General features: G+C 44.2%; 1 protein-coding gene across 2 annotated transcripts; it reads right to left on the bottom strand.

Annotated features, from left to right (window-relative positions):
• Positions 1-291: 291 nt before the first annotated feature.
• LOC115201316 (X-ray repair cross-complementing protein 5) lies at positions 292-20,717 on the bottom strand. Of its 2 annotated transcripts, none has more exons than XM_029764842.1 (13): positions 20,568-20,717; positions 20,156-20,274; positions 19,950-20,074; positions 19,552-19,693; positions 19,037-19,288; positions 18,634-18,820; positions 17,240-17,426; positions 16,943-17,108; positions 16,585-16,746; positions 16,342-16,471; positions 7,359-7,459; positions 854-970; positions 292-671 (listed from the first exon to the last, which is right to left on the bottom strand). In XM_029764842.1, exons 2-13 carry the CDS (start codon positions 20,226-20,228, stop codon positions 472-474), a joined length of 1,842 nt encoding a protein of 613 aa, XP_029620702.1. In that variant the 5' UTR covers positions 20,229-20,274; positions 20,568-20,717; the 3' UTR covers positions 292-471. The 2 variants fall into 2 exon arrangements, with proteins under 2 accessions (XP_029620702.1, XP_029620703.1); XM_029764843.1 differs by having other exon boundaries at positions 19,950-20,062.
• Between the last annotated feature and the right edge of the window lie 759 nt (positions 20,718-21,476).

The following is a 21,476-nucleotide window of genomic DNA, read 5'->3' as shown; positions in this document are numbered from 1 at the left end:
TCTGAATACTTTTTCAGAATGCACTTTCAAATGGGGGACTAGATACATAAAGTGCAGCATTCATTTCTAAACGGTAAAACATAAGTATTAAAATACCCTTAAATAAAAGGTGACATTCTGTACTGTCATCTCATATAAAACATTTGATCTTAAATCCAAAATGCTGGAGTATAGAGCCAAATTAAAAGTTTCAGCTTCACTGTCAAAATAAATATGTAGGAGAGAGTAAACCTAAAACAAAGTACTGGCTACCAAGGCTTGGAAATGTGTGAAAAAACTGCAGACACAAACTAACCCTTTTTTTTTTTATTACAAAGTTTAAAACATGTAAAAATAAGCAATGTAAATGAAAAACTAGATATCTCTGGCTAGAAACCTTAAAATAGAACCCCAAAGCAAAGACTGATCAATAATCCTGCTTCCAAGTACTTCTGACCAGAAAATCGACAGAAACATATTGACATCTACGCCTCATTTTGTGAGCTGTGCCTTCAAGGTGTCTATTAGCTCCTGTTTCTTGGTCCCTGTGACCTTCACCCCAAACTGCTTACATGCATCCTTTAGCATGGGCACCGTCAGTTTACCCAGGGTACCTTTCTGTACGTGAGCCCTCAGCTCGTCCTCAGACATCTCCACCTTAGGCTTCTTCTCTGCTCCGCCTGCTTCCTCAGCTGAACACACACAGGGCCAGGATGTTACAATATTTGTTGCAGTATATCGACAGTGAGACAGCTTCTGCTGCCAGCGACTATACTGTTCTTTACCCAATTTGCCAGACGCAAGTGTAAATCTCTCCAATGGAACACATAGCAAGTGAACAATATCTCAGAAATGTAGATTATAGATTTCTCACCTGGTTTGCGTTTGGGTGCAGTCTTTCCCTCTGGGTTGTAGTCAGCAGGGTACACCAGATCTTTGAACTCCTGAGCCAGGGAACCAAGACACTGGTCCATCATTTTCACCTTGGGCACTGAAGGAGAGGGAGGTAGTGAGAGAGGATAAACAAAGAATGGACAAGAAAAAGTGAGTATGAACACTGCCAAAAGATTTTGTCTTCAGTATTTTTGTGTATAGGTAGTACCAAAGGCACATACAGTGCCTTCGGAAAGTATTCAGATCCCGTTCATTTTTCCACGTTTTGTTCCGTTACAGCCTTATTCTAACATTTATTGAATTGTTCCCCCCCCATCAATGTACAAACAATACCCCATAATGACAAAGCAAAAACAGGTTTAGAAATGTTAGCTATTTTTACAAATTTACACAAGTATTCAGACCTTTTACTCAGTACTTTGTTGGAGCACCTTTTGCAATGATTATAGCCTCGAGTCTTCTTGGGTATGACGCTACAAGCTTGGCACACCTGTATTTGGGGAGTTTCTCCTTTTCTTCTCTGCAGATCCTCTGAGGCTCTATTAGGTTCGATGGGGAGCGTTGCTGCATAGCTATGTTCAGGTGTCTCCAGAGATGTCCGATCCGGTTCAAGTCCGGGCTCTGGCTGGGCCACTCAAGGACATTGACACTTGTCACGTAGACAATCCTGCGTTGTCTTGGCCGTGTGCTTAGGGTCATTGTCCTGTTGGAAGATGAACCTTCGCCCCAGTCTGTGGTCCTAAGCGCTCTGGAGCAGGTTTCATCAAGGATCTCTCTGTACTTTGCTCTGTTCATCTTTCCCTCGATCCTGACTATTTTTCCAGTCCCTTCCGCTGAAAAACATCCCCACAGCAATGATGCTGTGATGCTGAATGCTTCACTGTATGGATGGTGCCAGGTTTCCTCCAGTCTTGACGCTTGTCATTCAATCCGAAGAGTTCTTGTTTCTCATAGTCTGCGAGTCCTTTAGGTGCCTTTTGGCAAACTCCAAGCGGCTGTCAAGTGCCTTTTACTGAAGAGTGACTTCCGTCTGGCCACTCTACCATAAAGGCCTGATTGGTGGAGTGCTGCATGGTTGTACTTTTGGAAGGTTCTCCCATCTCCACAGAGGAAGTCTGGAGCTCTATCAGAGTGACCATCGGGTTCTTGGTCACCTCCCTAACCAAGGCCCTTCAACTGCTCAATTTGGCCGGGCGGCCAGCTCTAGGGAGAATCTTGGTCGTTCCAAACTTCTTCCATTTAAGAATGATGGAGGCTAGTGTTCTTGGGGACCTTCAATGCTGTAGAAATGTTTTGGTACTCTTCCCCAGATCTGTGCCTCGACACAATCCTGTCTTTGAACTCTACGGACATATTCCTTCGATCTCATGGCTTGGTTTTTGCTCTGACATGCACTGTCAACTGTGGGACCTTATAGACGACAGGTATGTGCCTTTCAAAATCATGTCCAATCAATTGAAATTACCACAGGTGGACTCCAATCAAGTTGTAGAAACATCTCAAGGATGATCATTGGAAACAGCATGCACCTGAGCTTAATTTCAAGTCTCATAGCAAAGGGTGTGAATACTTATGTAAATAAGGTATTTCTGTTTCATCACAGCGCTTGATGGTTTTTGCGACTGCACATTTTCTGGACTGACCTCCATGTCTTAAAGTAATGATGGACTGTCATTTCTCTTTGCTCATTTGAGCTGTTCTTGCCATAATATGGACTTGGTATTTTGCCAAATAGGGCTATCTTCTGTATACAACAACTGACTGGCTCAAACGCATAAAGAAGGAAAGAAATTCCACAAATTAACAAGGCACACCTGTTAATTGAAATGCATTCCAGGTGACTACGTCATGAAGCTGGTTAAGAGAATTCCAAGAGTGTGCAAAGTTGTCATCAAGGCAAAGGGTGGCTGCTTTGAAGAATCTCAAATATATTTGGATTTGTTTAACACTTTGTTTACTCCATGATTCCATATATGTTACTTAATAGTTTTGATGTCTTCACAATTATTCTACAATGTAAAAAATAGTAAAAAATAAAGAAAAACCGTGGAATGAGTAGGTGTCCAAACTTTTGACTGGTACTGTATATATGGCGAGAGAGAGCGAGAGATGGGCCAATGCTGTTTCTTTTTTAACAATCCGAGAGTGCCACTATCTCTTCCAAACCAATTACTGTGTTACGTTGTTCTGTTTATTTCTGAGTTTTCAAAACCTATGAAGATGTCCAGTGCAGATATGCAATTTGTTGACACCACAACTAAGGTGGCAAAGCTCCTCGTAATTTACCAAACTTACCGGAATCTTCAGTAATTATCAGAAAGTCTATGGCAATCTATCGTAACTTTGGTAATTTATACTTAAATAACTGTTACAAAATGTATTCATATACACTGAGTGTACAAAACAAGAACACCTTCCTAATATTGAGTTGCACCCCCCTTTTCCCCTCAGAACAGCTTCAATTCGTCGGGACATGGACTCTACAAGGTGTTGAAAGCGTTTCACAGGGATGCTGGCGCATGTTGATTCCAATGCTTCCCACAGTTGTGTCAAATTGGCTGGACGTCCTTTGGATGGTGGACCATTCTTGATACACACGGTAAAGTATTGAGCCTGAAAAACTCAGCAGCGTTGCAGTTCTTGACACAAACCGGTGCGCCTGGTACCTACTACCATACCCCATTGAAAGGCACTTACACATCTTGTCTTGCCCATTCACACTGAATGGCACACATACCCAATCCATGTCTCAAGGCTTAAAAATCCTTCTTTAATCTGTTTCCTCCCCTTCATCTACACTGATTGAAGTGTATTTAACAAGTGACATTAATAAGGGAAAATAGCTTTCACCTAGATTCACCTAGTCAGTTTTTGTCATGGAAAGAGCAGGTGTTCATAATTCCTAAATTTCATAAATATTCCATATGCACAAAAAGCTTATTTTTCTCAAATTTGGTGCACAAATTGGTTTACATCCCTGTTAGTGAGCATGTCTCCTTTGCCAAGATAATCCATCCACCTGACAGGTGTGGCATATCAAGAAGCTGATCAAACAGCATGATCATTATACAGGTGCACCTTGTGCTGGGAACAATAAAAGGCCACTCTAAAATGTGCAGTTTTGTCACACAAGACAATTCCACAGATGTTGAGGGAGCATGCACTTGTCATCACTGATTTTGTCATCACTCATCAATAATTTCCACCATAGCTGTTGCCAGATAGAGAAATGAACATTAAATTACCATAAGCCAACATCGTTTTCGAGAATTTGGCAGCACGTCGAACTGGCCTCACAACCGCAGACCACGTGTAACCACAGCAGCCCAGGACCTCCACGTCCGGCTTCTTCACCTGCAGGATCGTCTCAGACCAGCCACCTGGACAGCTGATGAAACTGTGGGTTTGCACAAGCGAAGAATTTCTGCACAAACTGTCAGAAACCATCTCAGGGAAGCTCATCTGCATGCTTGTTGTCCTCACCAGGGTCTTGACCTGACTACAGTTCGGCGTTGTAACTGACTTCAGTGGGAAAATGCTCACCTTCGATGGCCACTGGCACACTGGAGAAGGGTGCTCTTCACAGATTAATTCCGGTTTCAACTTCACCGGGCAGATGGCAGACAGCGAGTATGGTGTAGTGTGGGCGAGCGGTTTGCTGATGTCAACGTTGTGACCAGAGTGCCCCATGGTGGCGGTGGGGTTATGGTATGGGAAAGCATACAACGAACGCAACGAACGCAACTGCATTTTATCAAAGGCAATTTGAACGCCCAGAGACACCGTGACGAGATCCTGAGGCCCATTGTCGTGCCATTCCTCCGCCACCATCACCTCATGTTTCAGCATGATAATGCACGACCTCATGTCGCAAGGATCTGCATATAATTCCTGGAAGCTGAAAATGTCCCAGTTCTTCCATGGCCTGCATACTCACCAGACATGTCAACCACTGAACATGTGTGGGATGCTCTGGATCGACGTCTACGACAGCGTGTTCAAGTTCCCACCAATATCTAGCAACTCCGCACAGCCATTGAAGAGGAGTGGGACAACATTCCACAGGCCACAATCAACAGCCTGATAAACTCTATGTGAAGGAGATGTATCATGCTGCATGAGGCAAATGGTGGTCACACCAGATAATGACTGGTTTTCTGATCCATGCCCCTACAATTTTTTAAAGGTATCTGTGACCAACAGATGGATATCTGCATTTCCAGTCATGTGAATTCCATAGATTTGGGCCTAATGAATGTATTTAAATTTACTGATTTCCTTATATGAACTGTAACGCAGTAAAATCATTGAAATTGTTGCGTTTATATTTTTGTTCAGTGTATTTACTTTTTTCACAATAATTGTGAATATAACAATTATTGTTATATTTATTTAAAAATCATCTTATTCAATGACTTAATATATTATACCACATGTACCTGTACATGTGATAAGAGGGCCAGAGATTATTACAAAACCTGTGATAATCTGAAGTACCGAATTACCGAACAAGGCCAATAGATGTTTTGTGATATATTTAAACGATTTTATGCAATCTACCATAATTCTGGTCGTTTACTAGTAAACTTTACTAGTAATATACAGTTGAAGTCAGAAGTTTACATACACCTTAGCAAAATACATTGAAACTGAGTTTCACAATTCCTGACATTTAATCCTAGTAAAAATTCCCTGTTTTAGGTCAGTTAGGATCACCACTTTATTTTAAGAATGTGAAATGTCAGAATAACAGTAGAGAGAATTTATTTCAGCTTTTATTTCTTTCATCACATTCCCAGTGGGTCACAAGTTTACATACACTCAATTAGTATTTGGTAGCATTGCCTTAAATTGTTTAACTTGGGTCAAATGTTTCGAGTAGCCTTCCACAAGCTTCCCACAATAAGTTGGGTGAATTTTGGCCCATCCCTCCTGATAGAGCTGGTGTAACTGAGTCAGGTTTGCAGGCCTCCTTGCATGCACACGCTTTTTCAGTTCTGCCCACAAATTTTCTATAGGATTGAGGTCAGGGCTTTGTGATGGCCACTCAAATACCTTGCCTTTGTTGTCCTTAAGCCTTTGTTGTCCTTAAGCCATTTTGGAAGTATGCTTGGGGTCATTGTCCATTTGGAAGACCCATTTGCGACCAAGCTTTAACTTCCTTACTGATGTCTTGAAATGTTGCTTCAATATATCCACATAATTTTGTTACCTCATGATGCCATCTATTTTGTGAATTGAACCAGTCCCTCCTGCAGCAAAGCACCCCCACAACATGATGCTGCCACCCCCATACTTCACGGTTGGGATGGTGTTCTTCGGCTTGCAAGCATCCCCTTTTTTCCTCCAAACATAACAATGGTCATTATGGCCAAACAGTTCTATTTTTGTTTCATCAGACCAGAGGTAATTTCTCCAAAAAGTACGATCTTTGTCCCCATGTGCAGTTGCAAACCGTAGTCTGGGTTTTTTATGGCGGGATTGGAGCAGTGGCTTCTTCCTTGCTGAGCAGACTTTCAGGTTATGTCGATATAGGACTCGTTTTACTGTGGATATAGATACTTTTGTACCTGTTTCCTCCAGCATCTTCACAAGGTCCTTTGCTGTTGTTCTGGGATTGATTCACACTTTTTGCACCAAAGTACGTTCATCTCTAGGAGACAGAATGTGTCTCCTTCCTGAGCGGTATGACGATTGCGTGGTCCCATTGAGTTTATACTTGCGTAATATTGTTTGTATAGATGAATGTGGTACCTTCAGGCTTTTTGAAATTGCTCCCAAGGATGAACAAGACTTGTGGAGGTCTACAATCTTTTCTGAGGTCTTGGCTGATTTCTTCTGAGTGTGAAGGTAGGCCTTGAAATACATCCACAGGTACACCTCCAATTGACTCAAATTATGTCAATTAGCCTATCAGAAGCTTCTAAAGCCATGACATCATTTTCTGGAATTTTCCAAGCTGTTTAAAAGCACAGTCAATTTAGTGTATGTAAACTTCTGATCCACTTGAATTGTTATACAGTGAATTATAAGTGAAATAATCTGTCTGTAAACCATTGTTGGAAAAAGTACTTGTGTCTTGTACAAAGCAGATGTCCTAACCGACTTGCCAAACCTATAGTTTGTTAACAAGAAATTTGTGGAGTGGTTGAAAAACAAGTTTTAATGAATCCAACCTAAGTGTATGTAAACTTCTGACTTCAACTGTACGTACACTCCCTTTACAACCTTAACTGCAAAACTGTACAGACTTGGATACACATCATCCCATATGAATAAAAAAAAAACACGTTTTAAGTTGGCTGCTGTTTTGCTTGTTTACAACTGGTCATTTCATAGGGAATTGTAGTAGGTGCTCTTGTAGTTACGTCACCAACATTTCGAGAATAAAGGTACTAACACGGCAGCTGTTCTAAAACCTGGCCGAACACTCTATATATGGCTCTGGGTAGAAGTAGCAAGCATGTGGTGTGTGTGTGTCTTACTGGTGTGGTCCTCTATGTGCTCCGGGTCCATGAGATCTAGTGCCAAGGCTTCCAGGTTCCTGTAGTGCTGCTGGAGGACTGGGTTCTCAAAGGCATCACTTCTGCAGCACAGGAAGAGCAATACAGCGCATTCGGAAAGTATTCAGACCCCTTCCCTTTTTTCACATTTTGTTACATTACAGCCTTATCTAAAATGGATTAAAGAATCCCCCCCCCCATCAATATACATACAATTCCCCATAATGACAAAGTAAAAACAGGTTTTTAGAAATGTATGCAAGTAATTAAAAAAATAATAATAGAAATACCTTATTGACATAAGTATCCAGACCCTTTGCTATGAGATTTGAAATTGAGCTCCGGTGTATCCTGTTTTCATTCATCATCCTTGAGATGTTTAATATATATATATATATATATATATATATATATATATATATATTTTTTTAGGGGTAGATCAGCTTTAATATTGCAGATAATATTTACAGCACCAGTAAAAAGATTGTACACACCTACTCATTCAAGGGTTTTTCTTTATTTTACTATTTTCTGCATTGTAGAATAATAGTGAAGACAAAACTATGAAATAACACATATGGAATCATGTCGTAACCAAAAAAAAAAGTGTTAAACAAATCAAAATATATTTTATATTTGAGGTTCTTCAAAGTAGCCACCCTTTACACACTTGGCATTCTCTCAACCAGCTTCACCTGTCATGCTTTTCCAACAGTCTTGAAGGAGTTCCCACATATGCTGAGCACTTATTGGCTGCTTTTTCTTCCCTCCGCGGTCCAACTCATCCCAAACCATCTCAATTGGGTTGAGGTCGGATGATTGTGGAGGCCAGGTCATCTAATGCAGCACTCCATCACTCTCCTTGGTCAAATAGCCCTTACACAGCCTGGAGGAGTTTTGGGTCATTGTCCTGTTAAAAAACAAATGATAGTCCCACTAAGCGTAAACCAGATGGGAGGCGTATCGCTGCAGAATGCTGTGGTAGCCATGCTGGTTAAGCAAAGTACCCCCACACAATCAAACCTGCTCCTTCATGCTTCACGGTGGGAACCACACATGCGGAGACCATCCGTTCACCTACTCTGCTTCTCACAAAGACATGGTGGTTGGAACCAAAAATCTGAAATTTGGACTCAGATTTCCACCAGTCTAAAGTCCATTGCTCGTTTTTCTTGGCCCAAGCAAGTCTCTTCCTCTTATTGGCGGTCCTCATGAGAGCCAGTTTCATAGTTTTTACGACTGCACTTGAAGAAACTTTCAAAGTTCTTGAAATTGTTCATGTCTTCAAGTAATGATGGACTGTCGTTTCTCTTGGCTTATTTGAGCTGTTCTTGCCATAATATGGACTTGGTGTTTTACCAAATAGGGCGATCTTTTGTATACCACCCCTACCTTGTCACAACACAACTGATTGTCTCAAACGCATTAAGGAAAGAAATTCCACAAATTAACTTTTAACAAGGCACACCTGTTAATTGAAATGCATTCCACCTCATGAAGCTGATTGAGAGAATGCCAAGAGTGTGCAAAGCTGTCATCAAGGCAAAGGGTGGCTATTTTGAAGAATCTCAAATATTAAAAATATATTTATTTTTATTTTTTGGGTTACTACATGATTCCATATGTGTTATTTCATAGTTTTGATGTTTTCACAACTATTTTACAATGTATAAAATAGTCAAAATAAATAGTAAAAATAAAGTAAAATCCTGGAATGAGTAGGTGTGTCACGCCCTGACCAGGTGATCTCTGCTATTTTGGTCAGGGTGTGGCATTTCTATGCTTTATTTTCTATGTTTTGGTTATAGCCTTTCTTTGTGTTTTATTTCTATGTTGGGCTCGGGGGTGATTTCCCAATCAGACAGCTGTCACTTGTGAAGTCTGATTGGGAATCACATTTAAGTTCCTTTTCCCCCACGATGTTTGTGGGTTGTTGTCTCTTTTGTTTGAGCAAGTAACGTATTGGCAGTTTTTCCTTGATTTTGTGTACATGTTTAATTCTAGTGTGTTAAATAAACATGTATTCGCTCCCAGCTGCGTTTTGGTCCGCTTCCTCGTCTCCCGACGACAAACGTTAGAGAACAACCCACCGAACCAGGACCAAGCAGCGGGAGGAAAAGGAGCGCGAGAGATGGGCTCGCGAGGGAAAGGAGTTCTGGACCAGGGAGGAGATCATGTCGGGGAAAGGACCCTGGCGGACGGACTCCCAGGTCGAGGAGGAAAAGCCAGCCGGTAGACGGAGTCGCAGGCGGCGGTCGAGGAGGCCCGGAAAACAGCCCCAAGAAAATTTTGGGGGGGGGCTAATGGGGTGGTCCGGAAAGGCAGAGGAGGAGCCCAGACCACTGCTCTCATGGGGGATGACGGCGGAGGAAGAGACGAAGATGATGAGGCGTTTGATTGAGGACCTGCAGAGGGAAGATCTGGAGGAGGAGCCATGGTATGCTGAGTTGCGCGCTGTGTCGCCAGTGCGCCCGCACAGCCCGGTGCGTCCGGTGGACATGCCCAGCACATGCCGTGCTAGGATGGGCATCCAGCCAGGACGAGTGGCTAAACCGGCTCCACGCTTCAGGTCACCAGTGCGTGTTCACAGTCCTGTCTGGCCCGTTCCTGTTCCCCGTACCAAGCCCACGGTGCGTGTACCCAGTCCTGTCCGGCCCGTCCCTGCTCCCCGCACCAAGCCATGGTATGCAGAGTTGCGCGCTGTGTCGCCAGTGCGCCCGCACAGCCCAGTGCGTCCGGTGGACATGCCCAGCACATGCCGTGCTAGGATGGGCATCCAGCCAGGACGAGTGGCTAAACCGGCTCCACGCTTCAGGTCACCAGTACGTGTTCACAGTCCTGTCTGGCCCGTCCCTGCTCCCCGCACCAGGTTAGTGGTGCGTGTCCCCAGTCCTGTCCGGCCCGTCCCTGCTCCCCGCACCAGGTTAGTGGTGCGTGTCCCCAGTCCTGTCCGGCCCGTCACTGCTCCCCGCACCAGGTTAGTGGTGCGTGTCCCCAGTCCTGTCTGGCCCGTCCCTGCTCCCCGCACCAAGTCAGTGGTGCGTGTCCCCAGTCCGGTCCGGCCCGTCCCTGCTCCCCGCACCAAGTCAGTGGTGCGTGTCCCCAGTCCTGTCCGGCCCGTCCCTGCTCCCCGCACCAGGTTAGTGGTGCGTGTCCCCAGTCCTGTCCGGCCCGTCCCTGCTCCCCGCACCAGGTTAGTGGTGCGTGTCCCCAGTCCGGCCCGGCCCGTCCCTGCTCCCCGCACCAGGTTAGTGGTGCGTGTCCCCAGTCCTGTCCGGCCCATCCCTGTTCCCCGCACCAAGCCCACGGTGCGTGTCCACAGTCCTGTCCGGCCCGTCCCTGTTCCCCGCACCAAGCCCACGGTGCGTGTCCACAGTCCTGTCCGGCCCGTCCCTGTTCCCCGCACCAAGCCCACGGTGCGTGTCCACAGTCCTGTCCGGCCCGTTCCTGTTCCCCGCACCAAGCCCACGGTGCGTGTCCACAGTCCGGCACGGCCCGTGTCTGGTCCACCGGTGCCCAATCATGTTCCGGTCGACGGCTCCGCTCCGGAGCCTGAGCATGCCGCTCCACAGTGGTCCAGTCCGGGCCAGAGGGGTAGGGCTAGGGTGGAGGCAGGGGGAGAAACACGCCCGGGGCCAGAGCCTCCACCGAGGGTGAGGCGCCCACCCGGGTCCCCCCCCTAATAGACTTTAGTTTGGTGCGCCGGGAGTACGCACCGTTGGAGGGGGGGTACTGTCACGCCCTGACCAGGTGATCTCTGCTATTTTGGTCAGGGTGTGGCATTTCTATGCTTTATTTTCTATGTTTTGGTTATAGCCTTTCTTTGTGTTTTATTTCTATGTTGGGCTCGGGGGTGATTTCCCAATCAGACAGCTGTCACTTGTGAAGTCTGATTGGGAATCACATTTAAGTTCCTTTTCCCCCACGATGTTTGTGGGTTGTTGTCTCTTTTGTTTGAGCAAGTAACGTATTGGCAGTTTTTCCTTGATTTTGTGTACATGTTTAATTCTAGTGTGTTAAATAAACATGTATTCGCTCCCAGCTGCGTTTTGGTCCGCTTCCTCGTCTCCCGACGACAAACGTTACAAGGTGTGTCCAAACTTTTGACTGGTACTGTGTATCCCATATCTGCACAAAATTGAAAGCTCTCTCTCACAACCCCTGCTCACAAACACACATGGGCTCTGGGATTTGCAACCATTATCCTTTCTCACCCACTTAACTCCACACACACACCCCACCTTCCATCACAATACATCCGCACATACTGCGTCTTCTATGTCCTCTGTTTGCTGTGTTTAATCTCAAAGATATTGATTGAGTATTTTGTGTTCCAGTTCCTTATATTTGAAGATGTATTATTTCGCTAATTATCCTTTCTTCTAATGCCGACTTATCAATTCATTATACTACAAATGGAAAGTCTAATACTAATTAGTTTCCAACATCTAGAATGGTATAGTGTAGTAGTAGTTTATTTCTTTAACAATTGTTGCACTTTATTGCTTTTCTATATATTTTTTTATTACAATCATGGCTAGTATTGGGTGTTGCATTATTCGACTCCTCTATGGGAACGTTGTAATATTTAGAATAGCCTTTGTGTCTCAGAACATTTGGTTATCAATATACAGTTTATCGGCTACGAGAGCTACACGTTTCCTTTTTAATCTATTCTCCTCGAAGATTGGGTACAGAACTTTGGGCCGTTCTGCTTTTTCCTTCGGGAACTGATCATTCATGCCTATTTTTGTGCCAGCAAGTCTTTTATCCAGGCTTTTAACCTTTATTTTATCTTTAAAGAAACCAAATTGAGGCCTCCCGGGTGGCGCATTGGTCTAAGGCACTGCATCGCAGTGCTAGCTGTGCCACCAGAGATTCTGGGTTCGAGTCCAGGCTCTGTCGCAGCCGGCCGTGACCGGGAGGCCCGTGGGGCGGTGCACAATTGGCCCAGCGTCTTCCGGATTAGGGAGGGTTTGGCCGGCAGGGATATCCTTGTCTCATCGTGCACTAGCGACTCCTGTGGCGGGCCGGGCGCAGTGCACACTGACCAGGTCGCCAGGTGTACGGTGTTTCCTCCGACACATTGGTGCGGCTGGCTTCCGGGTTGGATGGGCATTGTGTCAAGAAGCAGTGCGGCTTGGTTGGGTTGTGTTTCGGAGGATGCATGGCTCTCGACCTTCGCCTCTCCCGAGTCCGTACTCGTTTTCATCACTCATCTCGAGGCTCGCCTTCAACTCCTTTATATCTTTACTGACTAATTCAAGTATGCCCAGTTTGTCTTTTATCGATTAAAACAGATCGGTTTCCACCCTTACCATTCCTGGTGGTGAAAAGCTTAAGTCGTCTGTGTACATCGAGTCGCCGCATTTTCTTTTAGAGATTGGTTCTCCTTGTTTACTCTCCATCATGTTTGGATGTTGCTTGTTTTCATAATATTTTTTGATACATTTTTCTAGCCTTATGATTTGTTTTGTGTTATCCAGATTGAAGGTTATTACCCACCAGTATGTGAAGTGCTAATATTTTGTCTAACTTTCTGATATTGAATATTACGTTTTTATCTTGAGGTGATCTGCACCGCTGTGTTCAGTTCGCCATCTTGAATGTTTTTTATCACCCTTGAGATGTTTCTACAACTTGATTGGAGTCAACCTGTGCTGCTAAATTCATTTGATTGGGCAGGCACACACCTGTCTATACAAGGTTCCATAGGTGACAGTGCATGTCAGAGCAAAAACAAAACCATGAGGTCGAAGGAATTGTCCGTAGAGCTCGAAGACAGGATTGTGTCGAGGCACAGATCTGGGGAAGGGTACCAAAAAACGTCTGCAGCATTGAAGGTCCCCAAAAACACAGTGACCTCCATCATTCTTAGATGGAAGTAGTTTGGAACTAGAGGTCGACCGATTAATCGGAATGGCTGATTAATTAGGGCCGATTTCAAGTCAATTTGCCGATTTTTATTTACACCTTTATTTAACTAGGCAAGTCAGATTAAGAACACATTCTTATTTTCAATGACGGCCTAGGAACGGGGGTTAACTGCCTTGTTCAGGGGCAGAACAACAGATTTTTACCTCATCACCTCGGGGATTGGTTTTTGCAACCTTCCGGTTACAACGCTCTAACCACCTGCCTTACATTGCACTCCACGAGGAGCCTGCGTGGCAGGCTGACTACCTGTTACGTGAGGGCAGCAAGAAGCCAAGGTAAGTTGCTAGCTAGCATTAAACTTATCTTAGAAAAAAACTATTAATCTTAACATAATCACTAGTTAACTACACATGGTTGATGATATTACTAGTTTATCTAACGTGTCCTGCGTTGCATATAATCGATGCGGTGCCTGTTAATTTCTCATCGGATCACAGCCTACTTCGACAAACGGTGATGATTTAACAAGCGCATTTGCAAAAAAAAAGCACTGTAGTTGCACCATTGTACCTAACCATAAACATCAATGCCTTTCTTTAAAATCAATACACAAGTATGTATTTTTAAACCTGCATATTTAGTTAATATTGCCTGCTAACATGAATTTCTTATAACTATGTCCCTTCTCTTGTGTTCCGTACAAGCAGTCAGGGTATATACAGCAGTTTGGGCCGCCTGGCTCATTGCGAACTGTGAAGTCCATTTATTCCTAACAAAGGCAGTAATTCATTTGCCAGAATTGTACATAATTATGACATAACATTGAAGGTTGTGCAATGTAACAGGAATGAATATTTAGACTTAGGGATGCCACCCGTTAAATAAAATACGGAACGGTTCCGTATTTCACTGAAATAATAAACGTTTAGTTTTCGAAATGATAGTTTCCGGATTCGACCATATTAATGACCAAAGGCTCATATTTCTATGTGTTATTATATTATAATTAAGTCTATGATTTGATATTTAATAGAGCAGTCTGACTGAGCAGTGGTAGGCAGCAGCAGGCTCGTAAGCATTAATTCAAACAGCACCTTCGTGCGTTTGCCAGCAGCTCTTCGCAATTCTTCAAGCATTGCGCTGTTTATGACTTCAAGCCTATCAACCCCTGAGATTAGGCTGGTGTAACCGATGTGAAATGGCTAGCTAGTTAGCGGGGTGCGCGCTAATAGCGTTTCAAACGTCACTCGCTCTGAGACTTGGGAGTGGTTGTTCCCCTTGCTCTATATGGGTAACGCTGCTTTGAGGGTGGCTGTTGTCGATGTGTTCCTGGTTCGAGCCCAGGTAGGAGCGAGGAGAGGGACGGAAGCTATACTGTTACACTGGCAATACTAAAGTGCCTATAAGAACATCCAATAGTCAAAGGTATATGAAATACAAATCATATAGAGAGAAATAGTCCTATAATAACTACAACCTAAAACTTCTTACCTGGAAATTTTGGAAGACTCATGTTAAAAGGAACCACCAGCTAGGAACTTAAATGTTAGCTTTTTTACATGGCACATATTGCACTTTTACTTTCTTCTCCAACACTGTTTTTGCATTATTTAAACCAAATTGAACATGTTTCATTATTTATTTGAGGCTAAATTGATAGTATTTATGTATTATATTAAGTTAAAATAAGTGTTCATTCAGTAGTGTTGTAATTGTCATTATTACAAATAAAAAAATACAAAAACATTTTTATTATTTATTTATTTATATTTTATTATTATTATTTAAAATCGGCCAATTAATCGGTACCTGTTTTTTTTTGGGGTCCTCCAATAATCGGCATCGGCGTTGAAAAATCATAATCGGTCGACCTCTATTTGGAACCACCAAGACTCTTCCTAGAGATGGCCGCCCTGCCAAACTGAGCAATCTGGGGAGAAGGGCCTTGGTCAGGGAGGTGACCAAAAACCTGATGGTCACTCTGACAGAGGTCCAGAGTTCCTCTGTGGAGATGGGAGAAACTTCCAGAAGGTCAACCACCTCTGCAGCACTCCACCAGTCAGGCCTTTATGGTAGAGTGGCCAGACGGAAGCCACTCCTCAGTAAAAGGCACATGACAGCCCGCTTGGAGTTTTGCCAAAAGGCACCAAAAGGACTCTCAGACCATGAGAAACACGATTCTCTGGTCTGATGAAACCAAGATTGAACTCTTTGGCCTGAATGCTAAGCGTCACATCTGGAGGAAACCTGGCACCATTCCTACGGTGAAGCATGGTGGTGGCAGCATCATGCTGTGGTGATGTTCTTCTGCGGCAGGGACAGGGAGACTAGTCAGGATCGCGGGAAAGATGAACGGCGCTAAGTAGAAAGAGATCCTTAATGAAGTCCTGAGCGCTCTGGAGCAGGTTCTCAGACTGTGGCGAAGGTTCACCTTCCAACAGAACAACGACCCTAAGCACACAGCCAAGACAACGGAGTGGCGGCTTTGGGACAAGTCTCTGAATGTCCTTGAGTGGTCCAGCCAGAGCCCGGACTTGAACCTGATCGAACATCTCTGGAGAGACCTGAAAATAGATGTACAGTGACACTCACCATCCAACCTGACAGAGCTTGAGAGGATCTGCAGAGAAGAATGGGAGAAACTCCCCAAATACAGTTGTGCCAAGATTGTAGCGTCATACCCAAGAAGACTCGAGGCTGTAATCGCTGGCAAAGCTGCTTCAACAAAGTACTGAGTAGAGGGTCAGAATACTTATGTTAATAACCATACATTTGCAAACATTTAAAAAAAACTGTTTTCCCAGTATTGTGTGTAGATTGATGAGAAAAAAACAATTTAATCAATTTTAGAACAAGGCTGTAAGGTAACAAAATGCTGGAAAAGTCAAGGGGTCTGAATACTTTCTGAATGCACTGTACACAGACAACACAGGAGTAAGTGGGAATTTCAACTCATTCATGTCATAGGACATGAATGACACTTATGTTTTAGGCTTTTACTTTTTTCAAAATGAAAATCCTGGTATGGAAACAATCTGTGCAGACAGCTGTGATGTTTTTATTATTGACTGTAATGAAAGGGCCGTACCTATATTTGAAGCGTAACTTGTGTACTATCTCCTTCATCTTTTCCACCTGGGTGTCGGAGGCGGTGGGGAGCTGAGGAGCGTCCAGGGTACGGATGTCATCCGCGTAGGGCAGGAAGATGCCATGGAAGCCTGAGAATACACATCACTATAATTAGACTGAAAGTTTAAAATTAGATTAATTGTGCGATATCCTTTGGGGTGGGGCAAAAGACCCCGGCTGCAGTGGGACCCAATGACTGTACCTGGAGCCTCAATCTGGGCCTGGCCCTCATCCAGCTCCTCTCTCTGGGGCACCAGGGCTAAGAAGCGCGGGGGAGAGTTATGCATCTGTGTGTATTTGCACAGAGCGAACACGTTCCTCTCACTACACCTGCGCAGCAACGCTGTAAACACACAGGCACTCCCTGGGATGGAAAAACAGGACAGAGTGAGAAAGGGGTTAAAGTTGGAACTCAAAAGATAATGGAACTCAGAGGGCAAACATGGGTTGACTCTCCCCAGATAACATTTTGACGGGCAGTTATGTATTAAATTGTCACCGTCCCTCTTCCCATCATAGCGACAGGTTCAGTGTTTAGGGACGGGCGCACACAAACACACCTGTGACCGTCTCCTCTGGGTAGATGAAGACAGCAGATCTGAGGTGGTGGTGCAGTTTGAGACGCTCCATGGGCTTGAACCCAATCAGCTCCAGACCCGGGTCAGAAAACTTCTTTATCACATCCACCTCATCTTTCTCCATCACTATCTGCCTGCCTGCATACACCTACACAGACAAACACACAACCACAAACCACTTCTAGACTGAAATGACCCTGACAGAATGAGAAGTATGAATTTATACTTTCTTTGATACACTTTCGATAATTGCTATACTTTGAGATTCCAACAAGTTACCTGAGCCCTCTTGGTGTCACTGGGGAGCAGCAGGCTGCCTGTCTGTGTGTGGTAGAGGCGTGTCTTGGTGCGGACGGGCTCGTTGTTGTCTCTGTAGAGCTTGTCGGCATTAGGCTTCTTGGTCTGTCGGACCGTGATGTACACACCCACCGCCACGTTCATCCCTTCCCCCAGACACAGATTCAACCTGAGACTCAGAGGAGGAGAGAGGACTCATCAGCAACCAAGGCCCTGTTCAGTAGGCATGTGACAAATGTAAAAATGACGTGAATTCACAATGCAGATATGGTCCTGCGTGTGACCGCTAGGGGGCGATGCAGTTCAATCTACAGCAGCCCTGGCTACCAGACAGCGCTCGCTTTACTGTTGTCCCCCAATCACGCAGCAACTATGGTAGTTAATTATGTTTTTAGGTTCTTTGCCGTATGCCTCTCCTCCATGTTCTCCGAGGTCAGTACATGGGACTTCATGTGCCACTTCTCATCAATGTGATGGCTCGTTGAAATTATGTATGACAGCGTGTTCATAGACGTCCAACAATCTGTTAACGCCACGTATGGTGTTTGAGAGCTCGAGCTCTGTACTCGCAGAGGAATCATTGTACAATTTCTCCTTCCGGGCCGTCAATGGTTTTTCCACATGACATCTTGTAGACTGGTCCTAGAAATACCATCAGGGCACTAAAGCCGACATCCTCTACCATTGACAATGGCTGCATATCAACTGCAATAATTTCTGTAATCAGCGCTGTGAGTTTCTCACGCCGTCCCTTATCGCACTTCTTTCACGTGAAGAGCCTATCTAATGTCTGTTGTTGGGTGTCTGCGCTGCTGCCAACAATGGTTAGGGAGGAACCGTGAGACCCATTCAAATGGCTAAGCATTGAACCTGTACTGCAGCGCAATTCCACCTCACAGTTTGCATTTCACCACCTTCTCATTTAACTTCTCAAAGTATTGCCATACAGGACATCGCTGCTGTCGCTTCCCTGTCTCACTCTGACATTTTTCTAACTGTTAACGACAATGACGTGCAGAGCGCTTTATATCCATGGCAAATATATTTCAAAGATGCTTCTCCCCTCTAGAAATGTTAAAGCATTGTTGCATTAGGTATTTGTTTAATTTTTATTTTTCCCTTTATGATGATCGGGAGCTGTTAGTGGTAGTTTTGTGATAACTGCACTGCAAATGTAATTTGTGCAATTTTTTTCCTACAGTGTTTTTCGGTTAGAGATTTTTTTTTACATTTTAACGATCCCAATTTCAGTTAAACGTTCACACTCTTAATAGAGAGAAATGTTAAACGTTTGAAACATCTAAACATGTCCTATAAGAACACAGTGCCCCGCCTATACAATGGTGGGGGAAAAAGTGCTAGCCTGTGCTTGTCACCTTGCAATGGATCTCTTCTTCCTCTCCTTGGCTCGAACCCTCTTCTGGAGGTCCTCAAGTTTCCCACAAGGCTCCATCTGCAGGCCCAGCTCAGCCTCATCCTCGGGGGGGCTCACCACGTCGCAGAAGAAAAGCGAGACGTCAAACCCACCTGGCTTCATCAGATGCATCAGGTCTATCACCACACCTGTGAGTGAGTGACAGAGAGAGAGAGAGTGAGAGAGAAAATGTATCATACACTTCTAGTGATAAACTATACATTTGCAGGACCAAGATGTATTTCAGGCCACTTTTCAAACCCCTCCACCTACAACCCAGTTACATCAAGGATGCCAATGCCATAGAGGTACAACTATGTGTGTTCCATCTTTGAGAACTGCCCGTCCCCTTCCTCCAGACCCACCAGTCTCTTTAAGGTCACCGGCTTTGGTGCGGGCTTGGCGGTCACGCTCGCTGTCGCCTCTGTGTGGCGTGTCTCGGCAGGTAAATATCATGAGGCGCTTGTGGGAGAGCCGCAACTTGACATCGCTGTAGAGGTTGGAGCAGCACCACAAGGCCTCACCCAGGTTGGTCTTCCCACTGCCCATGGTCTCATCTGCCACCTGGGCACCGTTCTCCCCATGCAGTCCGTCCACATCCTTCACCCGACGGGCACCTAGAGGAGAGGGAGGGAGAGAGATGGATGGAGAAGGATGAAGGGATACGGAACAGGACAGAGGACAAAAAAGGGATGGAGAGTGATGGGTGGAAGAGATAAGAGTTGGATAGACAGAGAGATAGGTAAGGAAGAAGAGTAAAGACAAGCAGATTGGAAATGGAGATACACAGAGAGCATAATAACAAATGTCAATTTGGCTTCCAGAAGACTCCAAGACCCTTTCAGAACATACACAGAAACTGCTAGCCAGGGAGACATACCAGGTGAGTCCAGGTCATGGTAGACATAGACATGCTTGAAAGTGTTCCTGGGGTTCTTGCTCTGTTCCGTCCCATAGAACACTAGAGCCACCAGGTCCTTGTCACTGCTGATGATCTTACTGGTATACACGCTGCGGACACACTGGGGAGGGAGAGTAACAAGATACAATACATTACAACACGGTCAGAGGCCTAAGCAGGACAACAGAGATAAAGAGAGGGTGAGTGGGAGAGAGCCATGGGTCATGTCACTTTTCATGATGCTGAGAGTTCAGTAATATTGATCATGTCTGAGATAGTGAGAGAAAGAGAGAGCGGCAGGGTAGGTGGTGAAGAAAAGACAGGAAACTGTAAGGGAAAGGAGAGAGTTCGAGACAGCTCAAGAGAAACATATCTACCTGCATGGTCATGTCAAATGGTGAGGGCTCTCCATCCTCCCCATTGGTGAACATCTCCTTGGAAGCATCCACCAGAAACACCAGGCTGTCACGCCCTGTGCTCTTATAGTCCACTGGGGAGAGGGCTTGCATTTACATCACAACATATACTAAACTCCATACTATTCAGTACTGATCCATTCAATCGCCATCAGTGTTTGTCCTACCTTCAAACTCATCCCCTTCTTCCCCGTCCACATCTTCATCCTTATTCTGGTAGTAGGCGTTCCACTCTGCCATTGTCCCCAACTAGGCTACACATGTACTGGAAGGCTCTGGTGGAGCCCTGAAAATGACATGACACGACACACAGGGAGAGAGAGAGAGGTCATTAAAGTTTGTGATTTTTTGTTGTTGATAATTGTGGTTGTTATAAAACTCTGATTAGGTAGCTAATAGCATATATATTGTTTGAAGACGGATTTGTTTTGGAAGGAAGGTCATGATGACTTCGGCCAATCAATGCTCAACTTCTTCCTGACGGGTAAGTGTATTTTGGCTAGCTAGTTTAGCCGACATTTATCGCCATAAAATAACAATACATTTTCTTTTAACATTTGCAGCAAAAATAAAGCATACCTTGCGACCGAGTGTGTGGTGTTACGAACGTGTTTCGGATTAGAATAGCTAACGACACGCTTTGTCTTGATACAGGTGTTGATATCATACCATATCTGCGTGCTCTGTTTTCACTTGAACGTGCAGTACTTTTTCTATGTTTAAAAATATTTTGGTGTGTTCATGTAAAGCTAAAATTGCATAGCGCCACCTACTGTGTGATTGAAGTGTAGACGCATTGATTGCGCATTTATGAAACATACTGTATATTGTCTAAATAATTGTCATATCAATTGTAAAGCTCACTTGAATAAACACAAGATTTCTCAATTTTATGAATTTTTGCTTGTGGCCTGTGTGACTCATTTAATAATATTTTATCAGCTGATAATGTACAGTAGGTCCCAGTCCCACTATATCCATGAATTGTCTGGTTTCTAAACTGTATGTAGAAATATGTATAGGCCATAGAAATATAATGAACTGAACAGGCTTGGAACCTATAACCCTGGCAATTTGACTGGTAAACTCATGTGTACACTCGCAATGGCTCCCTGGTATTGTGATACAATAATTTCCATGGTAATGTAGAATGTTCATTCAAATGATGCTAAGTGATGTGACTCGTGCAATGGAATGTACTTTGTTTAATGTCAGTTGTCAGAATTTTGGGAAAACCTTGCAAAATACTTATTTACCATTAAGAACACTACCCATGTTTTTGACATGAAAGATATAATATGTTACTATTGCAATGATAACAAGACCATTGAAATGATTGTGCATTTTTTTATTCTTGTTGCCAAATACTTTATACACAAACAAAACTTACTATTTTATTAAAACATTAACCCTTGTCAACAATAACAAGAATAACATTTTCCTAAATCATTACAATACATTTTTTTCAGAGCGATCACAATTGCACTA

This window comes from Salmo trutta, chromosome 10 (genome assembly GCF_901001165.1).
Source record: "Salmo trutta chromosome 10, fSalTru1.1, whole genome shotgun sequence".
In the NCBI taxonomy this organism is placed as follows: Eukaryota; Metazoa; Chordata; class Actinopteri; order Salmoniformes; family Salmonidae; genus Salmo; species Salmo trutta.
Note: the sequence above shows the minus strand (reverse complement) of the source record. Positions and strands in the feature narration are given on the sequence as shown.